Genomic DNA, 18383 nt, shown 5'->3' with positions numbered 1-18383 from the left:
TAACTGCACCGTTGTTGTTGTTAGTTGCGAAGTCGTGTCCGACCCATCGCGACCCTATGGACAATGTTCCTCCAGGCCTTCCTGTCCTCTACCATCTTCTGGAGTCCATTTAAGCTCACGCCTACTGCTTCAGTGACTCCATCCAGCCATCTCATTCTCTGTCGTCCCCTTCTTCTATTGTCCTCAACCTTTCCCAGCATTAGGATCTTCTCCAGTGAGTCCTTGCTTCTCATTAGGTGGCCAAAGTATTTGAGTTTTAGCTTCAGGATCTGGCCTTCTAAAGAGCAGTCAGGGTTGATCTCCTCTAGGACTGACCGGTTTGATCGCCTTGCAGTCCAAGGGACTCGCAGGAGTCTTCTCCAGCACCATAGTTCAAAGGCTTCAATTCTTTGGCGCTCAGCCTTTCTTATGGTCCAGCTTTCACTGCCATACATTGCAACTGGGAAGACCATAGCCTTGACTATACGCACTTTTGTTGACAGGGTGATGTCTCTGCTTTTTAGTGTGCTGTCTAGATTTGCCATGGCTTTACTCCCCAGGAGCAAGCGTCTTTTAATTTCTTGGCTACAGTCCCCATCTGCAGTGATCTTGGAGCCCAGGAAAATAAAATCTGTCACTACCTCCATTTCTTCCCCATCTATTTGCCAGGAATTGAGAGGGCCAGATGCCATGATCTTGGTTTTCTTAATGTTTAGTTTCAACCCAAGTTTTGCACTCTCCTTCTTCACTCGCAACAAGAGGCTCTTTAGTTCCTCTTCACTTTCTGCCATTAGAGTGGTATCATCTGCATATCTTAGGTTGTTGATGTTTCTTCCGGCAATCTTAATTCCACCTTTTGATTCATGTAGCCCTGCCTTTCTCATGATGTGCTCTGCATATAGGTTAAATAGGCAAGGCGACAGTATACAGCCTTGCCGGACTCCTTTCCCAATTTTGAACCAATCAGTGGTTTTGTGTCCAGTTCTCACTGTTGCTTCTTGGCCTGCATATAGGTTTCTCAAGAGACAAATAAGATGGTCTGGTATGCCCATCTCTTTAAGGACTTGCCACAGTTTGTTATGATCCACACAATCAAAGGCTTTAGCATAGTCAATGAAGCAGAAGTAGATGTTTTTCTGGAACTCTCTAGCTTTTTCCATGATCCAGCGTATGTTAGCAATTTATTTATTTATTTATTTATTTATTTATTTTATTGCATTTATATACTGCCCTTTCCCTGAGGACTCAGGGCGGTTTACAGGGAGTTAAAATCAACCGTACAAAAGTTAAAAAACAATTTAAAAAATATTAAATCAACCCTGTACTATTAAAAACCCCAATTAAAATAAATTTCTCCTCAGCCTGGGCCCGAGAGCTCAAAGAGCCAGGTCTTCAGGCCCCGGCGGAATGATCGGAGGTCGGGGGCAGTCCTCAGCTCCACCGGCAGCTGGTTCCAGAGGGCAGGCGCTCCCACTGAGAAGGCCCTATCCCTGGGTGTCACCCGCCGGCAATCTCTTACCGGCGGGACCCTGAGCAGACCCTCCCTGTGGGAGCGCACTGGGCGAAGGGCGTTTGATGCCGGCAGCAGGTGTTCCCTCAAATACCCCGGACCCAGGCCATGTAGGGCTTTATAGGTGATAACCAGCACCTTGAATTTCACCCGGAGGGCAACCGGAAGCCAATGCAGCTCGCGGAGTAGAGGTGTTACATGGGAGTATCGGGAGACCCCCATTACAACTCGCGCGGCCGCATTCTGCACCAGTTGAAGCCTCCGAGTGGTCTTCAAGGGCAGCCCCATGTAGAGAGGGGCTGCCCTTGAAGACTGAGGCGCCCAGCAGCTGTTTTTAGATCCCCCAACCCCCGGAGTCGCCTCAGCATACCGTAGGCCTCCCTGAGCTAGTTCCTTTGGCTCGGCGTTGTAGCGGAGCTCGGCAGGTCAGCAGGCCGGCAGTTCTCAAACGCCGCTAGATTCGGAGGGGTGGGCTCAGCGCCGCGAAAAACAGCGCCCAGCAGCTGTTTTTAGCTCCCCCAACCCCCGGAGTCGCCTCAGCATACCGTAGGCCTCCCTGAGCTAGTTCCTTTGGCTCGGCGTTGTAGCGGAGCTCGGCAGGTCGGCAGGCCGGCAGTTCTCAAGCGCCGCTAGATTTGATCTCTAGTTCCTCTGCCTCTTCGAAATCCTGCCTGTACTTCTGGTAGTTCTCGATCCACATACTGCTGGAGTCTGGCTTGTAGAATTTTAAGCATAACTTTACTAGCATGAGAAATGAGTGCAATGGTGCGATAGTTTGAACATTCTTTGGCACTGCCTTTCTTTGGAATTGGAATGTAAACTGATCTTTTCCAATCCTGTCGCCACTGTTGAGTTTTCCAAATTTGCTGGCAAATTGAGTGTAGCACTTTTACTGCGTCATCTTTTAAGATTTTGAATAGCTCAGCTGGAATACTGTCACCTCCACTAGCTTTGTTGTTGCTCAGCTTTTCTAAGGCCCACTTCACTTCACATTCTAGGATGTCTGGCTCGAGGTCAGTGACCACCTCATTGTGATTATCAGGGACGTTAAGCTCATTCTTGTATAGTTCTGTGTAATTTTGCCACCTCTTAATCTCTTCTGCCTCTGTTAGGTCCCTGCCATTTTGGTCCTTTATCATGCCCATTTTTGCATGAAACATTCCTTTCATCTCTCCAATTTTCTTGAAAAGATCTCTGGTCCTCCCTATTCTATTGTTTTCTTCTATTTCTTTGCATTGTTCATTTAAGAAGGCATTCTTACCTCTTCTAGCTATTCTTTGGAATTCTGCATTTAATTGGGCATATCTTTCTTTTTCTCCCTTGCCTTTCGCTTTCCTCCTTTCCTCAGCTATTTGCAAAGCTTCCTCAGACAGCCATTTTGCTTTCTTGCATTTCTTTTTCTTTGGGATGATTTTGGTTGCTACCTGTTGTACAATGTTGCGAACCTCTGTCCATAGTTCTTCAGGCACTCTGTCTATCAGATCTAATTCCTTAAATCTATTTGTCACCTCTACTGTATATTGAACAGGGATATGATTTAATTCATACCTGAGTGGCCTAGCGCTTTTCCCTACTTTCTTTAATTTAAGCCTAAACTTTGCAACAAGAAGCTCATAGTCTGAGCCACAGTCAGCTCCTGGTCTTGTTTTTACTGACTGTATAGAGCTTCTCCATCTTTGGCTGCAGAGCATATAGTCAATCTGATTTCTGTGTTGACCGTCTGGTGATGTCCATGTGTAGAGCCGTCTCTTGGGTTGTTGGAAAAGAGTGTTTGCTATCACCATCGTATTCTCTTGACAAAATTCTATCAGCCTGTGCCCTGCTTCATTTTGTACTCCAAGGCCAAACTTGCCTGTTATTCCAGTTATCTTTTGGCTTCCTACTTTAGCATTCCAATCTCCCATGATGATAAGGACATCATTTTTGGGTGTTAGTTCTATAAGGTGCTGTAGGGCTTCATAGAACCGGTCAATTTCATCCTCTTCAGCACCGGTGGTTGGGGCATAGACTTGGACTACTGTGATATTGAATGGTTTGCCTTGGATTCGAACTGAGATCATTCTGTCATTTTGAGGGTTGTATCCCAGTATTGCTTTTCCTACTTTTTTATTGACTATGAAGGATACTCCATTTCTTCTGAGGGATTCTTGCCCGCAGTAGTATACCTGATGGTCATCTGAATTAAATTCACCCATTCCTGTCCATTTTAGTTCGCTGATACCTAAGATGTCGATGTTTAGTCTTGTCATCTCTTGTTTGACCACGTCCAGCTTTCCTTGATTCATGGATCTTACATTCCAGGTTCCTATGGAGAAAGAATCTTTACAGCATCAGACTTTCCTTTCACCACCAGACATATCCACAGCTGAGCGTCCTTTCGGCTTTGGCCCAGTCGCTTCATTCTTTCTGGCGCTACTAGTACTAGCCCTCTGCTCTTCCCCAGTAGCATATTGGACGCCTTCCGACCTGAGGGGCTCATCTTCCAGCGTCATATCGTTTTGCCTTTTGGTACTGTCCATAGGGTTTTCATGGCAAAGATACTGGAGTGGTTTGCCATTTCCTTCTCCAGTGGATCACGTTTTGTCAGAACTCTCTGCTATGACCTTTCCGTCTTGGGTGGCCCTGCACGGCATAGCTCATAGCTTCATTGAATTACGCAAGCCCCTTCGCCACGACAAGGCAGTAATCCATGAAGGGGCACCATTGTATTATGCCCTATTTGAGAGTGCCCTCAGTTTCTAGTTCATTGGACAAAATGTGTTACTCCAGTTCTTTTTCATATCCATTAGGTTCCTGTCACCAAGACCAAGAGGACACTTTTTGACATGCTGATTTTGTTCTCAGAACACTGAAAGAAATCTAATAGCTTGTTTCCATATTATGTAATATACTATTGTGTTCATAATTATAGCTACAAAACAAAACAGCTACATTTATCAATCAATCAGGTCTTAGATTTAAGAAATCAGGTGAAATTGTGAAATATCTCATATTTCTTGTAGTTATTATAGACGTTAATGAACTCAGTGCTGTCATGTAATAAGACTACACTGTCCCCCCACACAAGGGGCCTGTATATGTAGACGGGATGGGACAAACATCCCAGTAATTGTAGAAGTCTTTATTTTTTTAAAAAATGATAGTTTTCTAAAGCCCAGTGTGAACTAAAATTCCTTTGTGAACAAGGAATGCTAATTATAGTTTGGGAATTAGCATGAAAACATGGATTAAAAGAGGGGTAAGATGGAGTATGTAGGAACAGTTCCTCTTTGTTGCAGAGGGTTGTTTTCCAGAGATTGTACACCTGTTACAATGTGAGAAGTTCAGGTCAGAAAAATGCACATGGGCAATGAAAGCTCTTAGAGCAGGGGTCTGAGGAATTCTGGGAGTTGAAGTCCACAAGTCTTAAAGTTGCCAAGTTTGAAGACCCCTGTCTTAGAGGTTCTATTTCAAGCAGGTGAAGATTCTCCCATCATTAAACCATCTGTGGATCATGTGGGCTTGATAAAACACCATGGGCTTTATTTAGAATAAACTTGGCATGGGCATTTATCATAGATGCACAACTTGGAAGGTGCATCTTAATTATTGTTCCTGCTGGTGTACTGTCTATTATAGGTTTAAAAAAATATAAATCAAGGCCAAGTTATAAAACAAAACTTCAGTTTCTGTGCTTGGAACAATCTGGAATGCTTGAAACAATACAGCTTAAAATGGTCAAATTTCATTTTGTTGTTTTGTTTCCCTGCTGGACCATGCTAAGAAGATTAAGCATGATCAAAGGGGAATGGAACATTTCCAAATTATTGTGATGTCTCTCCAGACTCTTCCCCAGAAATCAACTCAGTGAACAATGAGTGCATTCCTGGCACGTCAGGAGCTGAATTGATTGATGGCTCTGAAGGGCCGGAAGAGATTTGGAGGCTTCAGCTGGGGAAAATTTGCAGTGGCAGCCAGCCAGCAAAGAGTAGGAGGAACTGCCTTCTGCACTTGATCTGAGAATACATAGGGCAGAGAAAAGGCAGGAGCAGCTGAGGTCAGCCAGACTACTTGAGAGGAGAGGGCCCTACCAGTCTTGATGGGCTGCACCAGAAAGCTGGCTGTTTATCATAGCAGACAGATGGAGGCATTGCTGTGTTTGTTTTCTAGCTGTATGTTTTTGGTTGTTGTGTTTCCTGCTTCACTCTGGATTGCCACCATGTTTGGAATTGATTTGTGCCTTGTAGACTCTGGACTTTTCTTGCCTCCTGAGCTTTCTGGTGTGTTGATTTAAGTTTGGTGGAGTTATTTTGTTTGAAGCAACTTTCAGTTGCTTTGTGGCCATTGCTCTGTGGACTAAACCTGGCCTGCTCATGGCTGAACTTAATTAGGAGAGTTCTGAGTTTTGGTGAAGGGAATTGCTGGGGAATATTAATGAACACACTAAACCACAGTTACATGTGTGAGTGAGTGGGGCAGCACAATTATCTGCAATATTCCATTCCTGAATTTGTGAGTTTTGTACATTCATAATATATCAGTTGTTTAGGTATTCATTTTTTTAATGAAAGGGAGGTATTGTTAAGCATGAATAGCTTGAACAGAATGAAGCTTCTGCTTATAGTTCCTTAATGCTTCTGTTCGATTTATGTCAAATATTTTAGGTTTCTTATGTAATTAGAGATGAGGTGGAGAAATACAATCGCAATGGGGTAAATGCACTACAGCTAGATCCAGCGTTGAACAGACTTTTTACTGCAGGTCGAGATTCAATCATCAGAATATGGAGTGTAAACCAGCACAAGGTAAGTTAAGCATGGAATGAACTTTACAAATATGTTTTCACTGTTAGGCATATAGTGAAATCAGCTAGTGAAAATTGTTTACATTATTAAAGAATAGGCTTTGGGTTGTATCTGCAAGTGTTACAAACACCTTTTCTTACATTTCAGTATTTTTTTTTTAGTTTAAGGACTTATCAGATTTTCAGATATCTGGTCTAGTAAAGGAATGGCAAATTTTAGTCTGGGGATGTTAGGTAACCATGATTCAATCATAATGTAGCCTGAGCCCACTGAGTAATGCCAACCGAAGTTACACTGAAACAAAATATTGTCCTCCCTTTTTCGGCCAGATTTGGCTCCCAATTATTAATTCTCTTACATGGATGGTATGTGATCATATCTTCTGTTATTTTGTAGTTAGCAAGCCCATTCACAAAGAGTGGACTAGAAAAAGTGCAGATGGATCATAGGGCTGGCGGACAATAAAGATCTCACTTGGCAGGAAAAGTTCAAATAATCACAAGTCTGCATTTTCCTGGATTAATATGTAGCTGAAATAATTAAATGATCCTGGACTTGTTGGCAAATGACGCACTGACTGCTAACATACCATAGTTCTGAAATATAGATGAACTGCCTCTTGTCATAACAGTCTCAAGAGAATTCTTATGACACAGGATTAGAACTCAAAATGTTGTTTTTAATTCCAGCAAGACCCCTATATAGCATCAATGGAACATCATACAGATTGGGTGAATGATACTGTACTTTGTTGCAATGGCAAAACTTGTAAGTAACCTTTTGAATACTGTATGATGTAACAGAATGACATGGGTCAGGTATCTCAGTGCTTGGTATTTGCATAATCTGCATTCATATGCCCCATTTTAATTTATAGCAGTCATGTAAAATTCCATTTAATATATGATCTTTAATATACTTCTTCACAAACATAATGGAAGCCATTTTCAAGTGATGTTAACATACTAGAAAAATAAAGTTGCAAAAACATTTTAAAATAATGTTGCCAAGTGGCATAAAGCATCAGCAAATAAAATACCCAATGAAAAAGAATTTCTGAAACAACAGAAGTGCTTCCCTGATATTAGCAACACTGAGGTAAAAAAAATCAGATGTTGAATTTCAGAGATAGAGTTCCAAAGGCATGCTTCCATTAATTAGCTGTTGCATATGTTTTTGAGCAGTTATCAGTAGTAGTAATTCTGTGTTGTAGTGGTAAATTTCTCTTGTTACTTGTCATCAAGACAAATGGTCCATTTTATTTTTATAGTGATATCTGCTTCATCTGATACTACTGTTAAAGTATGGAATGCACATAAGGGGTTTTGCATGTCCACCCTACGAACCCATAAGGTAAAGTAGAAAAATGCAGTAAGTAATACTTGTGGTGCCACATCTGTATCCTGGTACTTATTTCTGTATGTCTCTGTTTTGTTTTAGGATTATGTGAAAGCTTTGGCCTATGCAAAAGACAAAGAACTAGTAGCATCTGCTGGGCTGGACAGACAGATATTCCTCTGGGATGTAAATACACTGACTGCACTGACTGCCTCAAATAACACAGTCACAAGTAAGAATCCAGAAATAAACCCATGCTAGTTTGTGTAAGACATGCTATGATCATAAAATAATTCAATCTAAAATGCAGGGGTTTTTTAGGAGTGATCTTATGTCCTTCAGGAAAGGACAGCAGGAAGGCCTCTACTGAATTCCTGAAAATTGATGGAAACTTGCAATACATCTTTACATGTAATAGTCCACTTGCATTTGTTACCCCTTAATGTTTATGGGGAAGAGCTTCTGTTCCTTCAAAAGTCTGATTGATGCCATTCTCTTTGAACAGAATAAAATATAGTACAGGTAGTCCTTGAGTTATGACAGTTCACTTAGCAATGGATCAAAGTTACAACACCCCACCCCAAGTACTTATGACCCAGTCCCAAAGTTACGAATGTTGCAGCACCACAGCAATCATTTGCCCTTACGACCGACTGCAGAGACACTGCAACATGCCCCCTGCCTATTCTGCATTTTCCCCAACCAGGTCCACACAGGCACTGGGTCTGCTTTGCTAGCCCACCAGGTTCCACATGTTCCTCTCCATCTTGTTACCGGTCGCTCATTTACCTTTTGAAGATCTACAGTGCTCAGGGCCACGTGGCAGAAAAGCAACCATCTTCTCAGATGCTGGTGAAGCTGTTTTCTTTAGATCTTGTATTCTTACACATGCTTCCGTCCCCTTTGGAAAAGACTTTTCACACAGAGGACAAAGGCCTGCAGGGACGTGAGATGTATTTCGCCCCTGCAGGGCTTCTGTCCTTTGGAAAACACTTTTCCAAAGAGGACAGAAGCCTGCAGGGGTGCAATAGAGCTTGCATTCCTGCAGGCCTCTGTCCTCTGCATGAAAAGCCTTTTCCAAAGATGACGGAAGCATGTGCAAGAACACAAGATCTAAAGAAAACAGCTTCAGTAGCATCTGAGAAGACAGCCACTTATCTCCTGTGTGACCCTAAGCTCTGCAGAGCTTCGAAAGGTAAGTGAGCAATCAATTATAGGGGGTTGGTGGGGAGAAGGCCCAAACAGCTGTGGGGACCCCAAAGGGTGGGAAGTGGAGCATGAGATATGTCCATCAGTGGGGGGAGGCCTTGGGTGTCTGGAGGCAGGTGGTCTTGTTCCTGCACTAGCCCCTCCCGCCTGGTCTTCCCCACCCCAAGGCACCTCATGCACACTTAATGACCCGTGCATTCGATTAACAAATGCATTGGGGAGAGGAGGAATAGGGGTCATTCATTTAATGTGATTCAATTAACGTTACGACCGTAAAGGGCAGGCACCATTACGGTTGTAACGAAGACTACCTGTATTAGATTGGCATTTTACATGTGTGATGTAACACTGGAATGCTACAGGTTTGAGTAATTATATAAGTGCAGCACTACCACATTCTAACATATATTGGAATTTTTCTACCCAAAGGAAAATCTTGCAATTTAAATACAATGAACATCATTATTAAAGAATCCCCTCTGTAGACAGTTTCTAAATCCTCAATGTTCTAAAATTTGTATACAGGTCCTCAAATTACGAATGCAATGGAGCCTGCCCATTCCATTCGTAACTCAAGGATTCGTAGGAGTGAATGGTGTACCTTGAATGCGATCACTCCCTGCTTTTGCCCACGCATTCGCTAATTGAATGCACAGTTTGTTAAGTGCACATGAAATATCTCAGGGTGGGGAAGGCCATGGGGGGGAGCAGGCTAGTGATGGAACAGGCCACCTGCTTCAGACCACCCAAGGCCTCCCCCTACCCACTGAGATACCTCATGCTCCTCACAATTGCTTTTCCCCCCCTCCTACCATGCCAGGTCATTTACCTTGCGACGATCTAGCCAGCTGTCTCCTCTCCAGCCTCTCTGCTGCACAAGATCACGGTGCCCAGAAACTTTCAGTCTCTGTGCAAAATGTTTGCAAGCTGACGGGAGGCTTTGGGTCGGCGAAATCGCTGTCTCAAAGCATCTGGCCAGCTTACAAACACTTTGGGCACTGAGATTGGAAGCTTCTCAGCGGTGTGATCTCGCAGGACTTCAGGCTTCCAGTCTCCACGCAAAATGTGCTTGAGGAAAGGCCTTTGCCAATGAGAACAGAGGCTGGGAGCGATGCACACGTCAATCCAGGGCTCCGTTCTCAGCAGCAAAGGCTTTTTGCAAAGATGGCAAAAGGCTTTGCAAATGGAGCAAAGGCTTTAATGTTTCAGGCCTTCCCTTCATTTGCAAAGCCTTTTGCTGCCGATCTCATCCAGGCCTCTGTTTGCAGAGAATAGAGGCCTAAAGTACTGTGAGATCACGCAAGATCAGTAGCGTGAGATGTCGCGCTACTGATCTCATGTGATCTTGTGGTACTTTAGGCCTCCATTCTCTGCAAATGCACTGAAGGCCTGAAGCAGTGAAACAGGCCAAGAAATGAAGACTCTAGTTCTTTGCAAGGTGAGTATCCGCAAGCCTATGGAGCCGGGGTAGGGGGAATAGCCAGGGTGAATGTTGCAGTGCCTCTGGGACTTGTTCGTAAACACTAGGGGGTGCTTATCACGTAACTTTTAAAAGTTTGCTAAGGGAACATTTGTAACTCAGGGATTACCTGTATAGGTGCAAGCTGCTGTATTTGTTTTTTTGCTATTTGTTGTTTCAAGTTTGCTTTTTTCCTCCAACATCCTGAAGTGCTTTCTCTCAAATAATGTTGTATTTTGTGTCCAATAGCTTCTTCCCTTAGTGGAAACAAAGACTCAATTTACAGTCTTGCTATGAATCAGATGGGAACAGTAATTGTATCTGGGTCCACTGAAAAGGTAAGCATAATGTGGACAGCCTAGCCCCACAGGATGAAATGAATTGCTGAAATGATTGCTAATGGAGTTTGTATACAGCTATGAAACAAATTCAGGAGCTCTACTCTCCAGTAGAGAGAAAAATCATGAGCCTGTATGGTAGAGGTGGACGGTTGTGGGATCTCCCAATCTAATCCTTTTGAGCTGCTGTTTCCTTTGGACTTCCTTGAATACATTCTCTTTCCATTTTTGGCTAGCAGCTAGTTCACTGAGTTAATGAGATAAACTATAAGGAACTCTCCACAGATATGCGCACTTGTGTTGCCAGGAAAAGAACCCATAAAAGAGCAGATAATTTCAATATAAGGACTTCAACTTTATAGTTTCAGAGTGGTCGGAGCAAGATTTTAAACTATATTCCTTAAATAAACTTAAATTTAGGTAATTTCTGATCAAATAATCCTGCTCCTGCTACATCCATGCTGTGCAAGGATTGCATTTGACTCAAGTCAATTAGATCATTGATCTGGAAGTTTTAATTGGAACCACAATTATAATGAAAGAGGGTATCCTATCCACCAGTGTTACTGCTTTGCTTCTGTGTGTCTTGCAACAATGTAACTGTTATGAGGAGAAATGGTAACAGTAGAACAGTATTTTGTATGCTGAGGGCCTCAGCTCAGTTTCTAGAATTTGCAGATAGAGCTGGGGGGGAAATGATTGTGGTATTCTACAATGTTTCCCAACCTCAGCAACTTTAAGATGTGTGGACTTAAACTCCCAGAATTCCCCAGTTGGTTGGGAAAATTATGGGAGAATTAGAATAGAATAGAGCTGGACGGGATCGTGGAGGTCTTCTAGTCCAGCCCCCTGCTCATGCAGGAGAACCTATACCATTTCAGACAAGTGACTGTCTAGTCTCTTCTTAAAAATCTCCAGGGATGGAGCACCCATGATTTCTGAAGGCAAGCTGTTCCACTGGTTAATTGTCCTCACAGTTAGGAAGTTTCTCCTTAATTCTACGTTGCTTCTCTCTTTGATCAGTTTCCAACCATTGTTTCTTGTCCTGCCTTCTGGTGCTTTGGAGAATATTTGACCCCCTCTTCTTTGTGGCAGCCCCTCAAATGCTGGAATACTACTATCATGTCACCCCTATTTCTTATTTTCCTTAGACTAGCCAAACCCAATTCCTGCAGCCATTCTTCATATGTTTTAGACTCCAGGCCTTTGATTATCTTAGTTGCTCTTCTCTGAATTTTTTCCAAAGTCTCACATCTTTTTTGTAGCATGGTGACCAAAATTTGTTGCAGTATTCCAGGTTTTATAAAGTGTGATCTTGATTTTATGCCTCTGTTTATACAACCCAAGGTTGTATTAGCTTTTTTGGTTGCTGCTGCACACTGCTGGCTCATATTCAAGTGATCATCAACTAGGGCTCCAAAGTCCCTCTCACAGTTACTGTTTTTGAGCCAGGTCTTGCTTAATCTGTACTTCTACCTTTGATTTTTTCCTGCCTAAATGTAAAACTTCACTTTTCTCCACATTAAAGTTCATTTTGTTGGATAGGGCCCATTGTTCAAATTTGTCAAGATGTTTTTGGATCCTGAGCTTGTCTTTTGGGGTGTTGGCTATTCCTGCCAGTTTAGTGTCATCTGCAAATTTGATGAGTTCCCCTTCTGTTCCCTCATCTAAGTCATTTATGAAGATATTGAAGAGTACTGGGTCTAAGACGAAACCTTGTGGTATCCCACTGCTTACTTCTCTCCATGTGGATGTAGTACCATTGAGGACTACTCGTTGAGTATGGCTTGTCAGCCAGCTACAAATCCATCTGGTGGTGATGTCCATTCCGCCTCTTTCTAGCTTACCAAGAAGTAGGTTATGGTCTACTACATGCCGGGATCAGCGCCGAGCTCCAGCTGGAGCCTGGCACTGATCCTGGTGCTTCCGCTGAGCCCTGACAGCCCCGAAGAAGCACTGATCCTGGTGCTTCCGCTGAGCCCTGGCAGCCCTGCAGTTCCAGCCGTCTCTCGCTCAGGCTTATGCGGTGCTGCCACTGGTTCAGCTCATTCCCCTCCCCCGCTACCACTTTTCTAGGATGGTTGCGTACCACCTGCCAGGTGCCAATGTACCACAGGTGGTACCCATACCACTGGTTGAAAAGCCCTGGTCTATCCCACCTTTTTCTAGCTTACTAAGCAGCAGAGTGTGGTCTACTTTGTCTAATGCCTTACTGAAATCTAAATGTACTATGTCCACAGAGTTTTGCTGGTCTACTAATTTGGTCACTTTATCAAAGAATGAAATAAGATTGGTTTGGCATGATCTGTTTTTGACAAACCCATGCTGGCTACCAGTTGTAACTTTGTTTGCTTCTAGTTGTTTGCAGATCTGGTTTTTTTATTATCTTTTCCAAGATCTTCCCAGGTAATGATGTTAGACTGATTGATCTATAGTTTCCTGGGTCTGTTTTTTTTCCCTTTCTTGAAGATGGGAACCATATCAGCCCTTTCCCAATCCTCAGGTACTTCCCCGGTGCTCCAGGATTTTTGAAAGATACGGTGCAATGGTTCTGAGATAACATTTGCCAGCTCCTTCAGAACTCTGGAATGTAATCTGTTGGGTCCCGGTGATTTATATTCGTCAAGGTCAGATAGGTGTTCTCTTATCATTTTCTTGCTTATTTTAATTTTTGTTTTTAGTTTGTCTTTTGCAGTAGTTTTTTTGGTATGTTGGGCTATAATTTCGTTTTGTGTGAAAACTGATGCAAAGAATGAGTTAAGTAGCTCTGCTTTCTCCCTACTGTCTGTTATTTCCTTGCCGTCTTCTCTCTTTAGTGGACCTACAGTTTCCTTGACTTTTTTCTTGTTATTAAAATGTTGAAAATCTAGTTTCTGAAGTCCATACACATTAAGGTTGCTGAGATTGGGAAACACTAGCCTAATAATTTGACTTAGTATGGTACAATTTCATAACTTCTTTTTTTTAAAAAAATATGTTTTTTTTACATAATCACCTTAATATTTGGTAAACATCATGTCTGGGTTTATATTTAAAAAAATAACGATTAGTTTCTATAATTGTATAGTCCACATAATAGCTTTGCTTGATGTTCTCTTCTTCCAAAAATGTTCTCTTTTGCCAACCTTGAATTAATACAATTCTTATTATTTAGATAAATAACAATTATAGAAATTTTTCTAATATTTCTGCAAATAATAACCACATTGATATAACGCTTCTTTCCTAACTGATCGTCTTGATTGCCTCATCATAGATCTTGTTTAAAATTCTTAATAATAATAATAAAGTTGGAAGGGACCTTGGAGGTCATCTAGTCCAACCCCCTACTCAGGCAGAAAACCCTATACCATTTCAGAGAAATGGCTGTCCAGTCTTTTCTTAAAAACTTCCAGTGTTGGAGCATTCACCACTTCTGGAGGCAGAAGTTTATAAAATTATAAAATTTTTGCTTCAATAATGGCAGAAAGAATCAAGAAATTCTTGAATGAATTTATACATACAGATCAAAATGGCTTTATACCTAAAAGACAGATAAAAAATAATTTAAGAACAATCCTGGATGTCTTAGAGTACTATGAAGCTCATCCAGGGAAATAGATGGCTTTGATCTTTCTTGATGCACGAAAAGCATTTGATAAATTGGCAATTTATGTTTCAGCAACTTGCTGAAATGGACTTTGGGGAAAACTTTATGAATGAAATTCATGCAATTTACGACAAACAGACTGCTAGAATAATCGTAAATGGAGACTATACAAAAAAATTTAATATTAAAAAGGGCACAAGACAGGGATGTCCTTTATCCCCACTACTATTTATATTAACCTTGGAAGTACTGAGTATAAATATTAGACAGGACTTGGAAATTAAAGGACTAGAGATAAAGGGTGAAAAATATAAATTGCAAGCATTCGCGGATGACTTGGTTTTTATATTGGAAGAACCTCTGGAAACAAGCACGAAATTGCTGGACACAATAGAACAATATGGTGATGTCGCAGGCTTGATAATAAATAGAGAAAAGAGTAAAGTTTTGACAAAGAACTTAACAGAAAAACAGAAAATGCAACTTGCAAGAAAAACATGTTCAAATAGTTAAAGTTAAGTATCTGGGAATTTACTTAACAGCAAGATGTATAACAGTTAAAGAGGATAACAATATAAAATTATTAAAACAAATGAAATTGGACTTGGAAAAATGGAAAAACCTCCAACAGTCAATGCTGGGGAGAATAGCTACAATTAAAATGAATATTTTACTGAAAATACTCTTTTTATTTCAAACCATCCCGGTAAAATTAGAAAAAGCTTTCTTTGATGAACTGAATACCATAATATTGAAATTTACTTGGCAAGGGAAAAAAGCACGAATCAAAGTGAAAATGTTACAGGATGATAGAGAAAGGGGAGGATTTGGACTCCCAGATTGGAAATTATACTACCAAGCAGCTATTTTAATGTGAATTAAAGAATGGATAACACTTAGAGATAAAAGACTATTATACCCAGAGGGGCATGACCTGCAGATTGGCTGGCATGCCTTTCTGTGGTATGGGAAGAGTAAAGCGCATAGATATTTTCAGAACCACACTATAAGAAATGCACTTCTCTTAGAATGAGAAAAAATAAAAGAAAAAACTTATATCAAGATACCTGAATGGCTCTCAACAATGGAAGCTTTTGCTTACCCAAACTTAATTAACTATGATAAACTTGTAACATGTAAAGACTTATTGGATAATGAAGGAAGATTGAAATCTAGACAAGATCTACAACAACAAGGTATTGACCTAGCCTAGTGGCCATACCTACAAATCCAAACAAGATACGAAAAAGAAGTAAAAACAACAGCTCTACAAGGAACAGACAGAACTTGATCTTATATTGTTAAAAACAGATGAAAAGCTGATTAAAAAACTATAGTTTTCTGCTTAAAGATGGAGGAAGAACAAGTTAAAGAAACAATGATAACTTGGGCAAAAAATGTTGGTCATACTATAGAGCTTGAAGAATGGGAAAAATTATGGGATAGAAACATTAGATTAACTAAAGCTGTATCATATAAAGAAAATTTGTATAAAATGTTTTATAGATGGCACATGACACCAGTGAGACTAGTGAAAATGTTTAAAAATACTTCAAATGTTTGTTGGAAATGCAGCCAAAGACCAAGTACTTATTATCATCTCTGGTGGACATGTTCTAAAGCTAAAAGATTCTGGCTCAAGATACACTCATGGTTGGAGAAGATGATTAAAAAACAAATAGAATTTAAACCAGAATTGTTTTTGTTAGGAATGATAGGTCCCAATTGTGACAAGGAGAGTGGGTATCTAATATTACATGTACTAACAGCAGCAAGATTTATCTATGCCCAATATTGGAAAAATGAGAACTTACCGACTGAAGAAGTATTAATTAAGAAAATATTAGATTGTGCAGAAATGGATAGATTAACTTTAGAGATTAAAGAGAAAGAGCATTTAGTTTACTATAGAACTTGGAACAAATTTTATCAATGGATAGATAACGAATTAGAGGGAAAGGAATGTGATATGTATTTTTTACTTTATTTTAGTAAGAAAAATATGGATTGAAAACTTAATATTACTCATTATAATTTATTATACTTATTGTTATCAATTATTACTTTTACCATTTCTACAGGTGAAACTCAAAAAATTAGAATATTGTGCAAAAGTTCATTTATTTCAGTAATGCAACTTAAAAGGGGAAACTAATATATGAGATAGACTCATTACATGCAAAGCAAGATAGTTCAAGCTGTGATTTGTCATAATTGTGATGATTATGGCGTACAGCTCATGAAAACCCCAAATCCACAATCTCAGAAAATTAGAATATTACATACAATCAATAAATAGAACATAGAACAATATCGGACCTCTGCAAAGTATAAGCATGCATATGTACTCAGTACTTGGTTTGGGCCCCTTTTGCAGCAATTACTGCCTCAATGTGGCGTGGCATGGAAGCTATCAGCCTGTGGCACTGCTGAGGTGTTATGGAAGACCAGGATGCTTCAATAGCGGCCTTCAGCTCTTCTGCATTGTTCGGTCTCATGTCTCTCATCTTTCTCTTGGCAATGCCCCATAGATTCTCTATGGGGTTCAGGTCAGGCGAGTTTGCTGGCCAATCAAGCACAGTAATCCCAAGGTCACTGAACCAGGTTTTGGTGCTTTTGGCAGTGTGGGCAGGTGCCAAGTCCTGCTGGAAAATGAAGTCAGCATCCCCGTAAAGCTCGTCTGCAGAAGGAAGCATGAAGTGCTCCAAAATCTCCTGGTAGACGGCTGCGTTGACCCTGGACTTAATGAAGCACAGTGGACCAACACCAGCAGATGACATGGCTCCCCAAATCAACACAGACTGTGGAAACTTCACACTGGACTTCAAGCATCTGTTCTGAACCAGCCCTCCTCTGGCCTTGTAAAGGCAAACCCCTATTTAGAAAGAAGAGACTGGAGAGCGTCCAAGGCTAAAAGGCATCCGCCAAGATTTATTACGCAGTTAACAAAAACACTAGAGCTTGTCTTCTCAAGCGGAAAAGTTGCTTTCAGCAACCAGCCCCTCCCCAAACGCTCCTTTTATAGAGAGCTCAGGGCGTGGTCTCCCTGTGCCTCCTCCCGAGGAGTCCCACATTCTTTCTTTGTTTGTTCCTGCTCGACTGCCTCCTGCGTCGGGCGTCCTTGAACAGGGCCAGCTGTGGGTCATCATCTTCCGCACTATCGGGCTCACGCAGCTGAGAAGAGGGCCCCGGCTGGGAACTCTGCCAAGCCTCCACGCCATCATCAACCGGTTCGTCTCCCACACGGTCCTCCTCCCCCTCATCTGAGTCATCCGACACATCTGAGCCGGCTGCCGAAACCACAGGCTGGCCCTGAGTCACAACACTATCCCGCACCGCAGGGCCCTTCCCCCGGGTCTGCCGATCCGGATGCGGTCGGGATGGGAACTGTTCGTGAAACGCAGTCACCAACGCAGGGGCATGAACGGCGGTCGCGTCTTCCCATGTGAAGTCCTCCAGCCCGTACCCTTTCCACTCGATCAGGTACTGGAAGCGACCTTTCAGCCAGCGGGAATCCCTGATGCTGGCGACCTCGTACTCGGGGGTGCTGCCTCCATCACGAGTTCCTGATGGGGGAGGTTCCGCTTGGCGAAGTGGACAGGCCGGTTGTTCGGGGACCAACAAGGACCGATGGAAGACGGGGTGCACGCGCAGGGAACGTGGCAGAGTTAAACGATAGGCGACCGGATTGATGACGGCCTCGACTGGGAACGGTCCAAGGTAACGGTGGTCCAGCTTCCTCGCCGGCCGAGTGGATGGTAGGTTCCTGGTGGACAGCCAGACCTGATCCCCCACCGATAGTGGAGGCGTATCCCTTCTCGACCGATCGGCGAACCTCTTGTAGTCGGCCTTGGCCTTCTCCAGCTGCCGTCGCACCAACCGATGGATCGCCTGTAACTCCGCCATAAATTCGTTCGCTGCCGGCTCCGATGAGTCCACGGGAGAAAGGGGGAAAAACCGGGGGTGATAACCCACGTTGGCCAAGAACGGTGTCATCTGCGTGGAGGTGTGCTGCGAGTTGTTAAAGGCAAACTCGGCTATGGCCAAATAGTCCACCCAATTGTCCTGCTGCAGGTTAACGTAGCAGCGCAGATACTGCTCTAAGATGCCGATGACCTTCTCGGTACCCCCGTCGGTCTGAGGATGATGCGCGGACGAGAGGCAAACCTTAATGTCC

General features: G+C 42.4%; 1 protein-coding gene across 1 annotated transcript in view; it reads left to right on the top strand.

Moving 5' to 3' along the window:
- The window catches only part of LOC308676658 (WD repeat-containing protein 48-like), a 62713-nt gene that overhangs the window by 9997 nt on the left and 34333 nt on the right, over positions 1-18383 (top strand). Inside the window, exons 2-6 of the mRNA XM_081342644.1 lie at positions 6133-6273; positions 6963-7041; positions 7544-7626; positions 7714-7843; positions 10529-10617. Coding sequence (XP_081198770.1) covers positions 6133-6273; positions 6963-7041; positions 7544-7626; positions 7714-7843; positions 10529-10617 — 522 coding nt within the window. The remainder of the gene's footprint in view (positions 1-6132; positions 6274-6962; positions 7042-7543; positions 7627-7713; positions 7844-10528; positions 10618-18383) is intronic.

The sequence above is a fragment of the Vipera berus genome (assembly GCF_964194415.1).
Source record: "Vipera berus genome assembly, chromosome: W".
Classification (NCBI taxonomy): domain Eukaryota; kingdom Metazoa; phylum Chordata; class Lepidosauria; order Squamata; family Viperidae; genus Vipera; species Vipera berus.
This window is presented reverse-complemented; position numbering and strand designations above follow the sequence as displayed.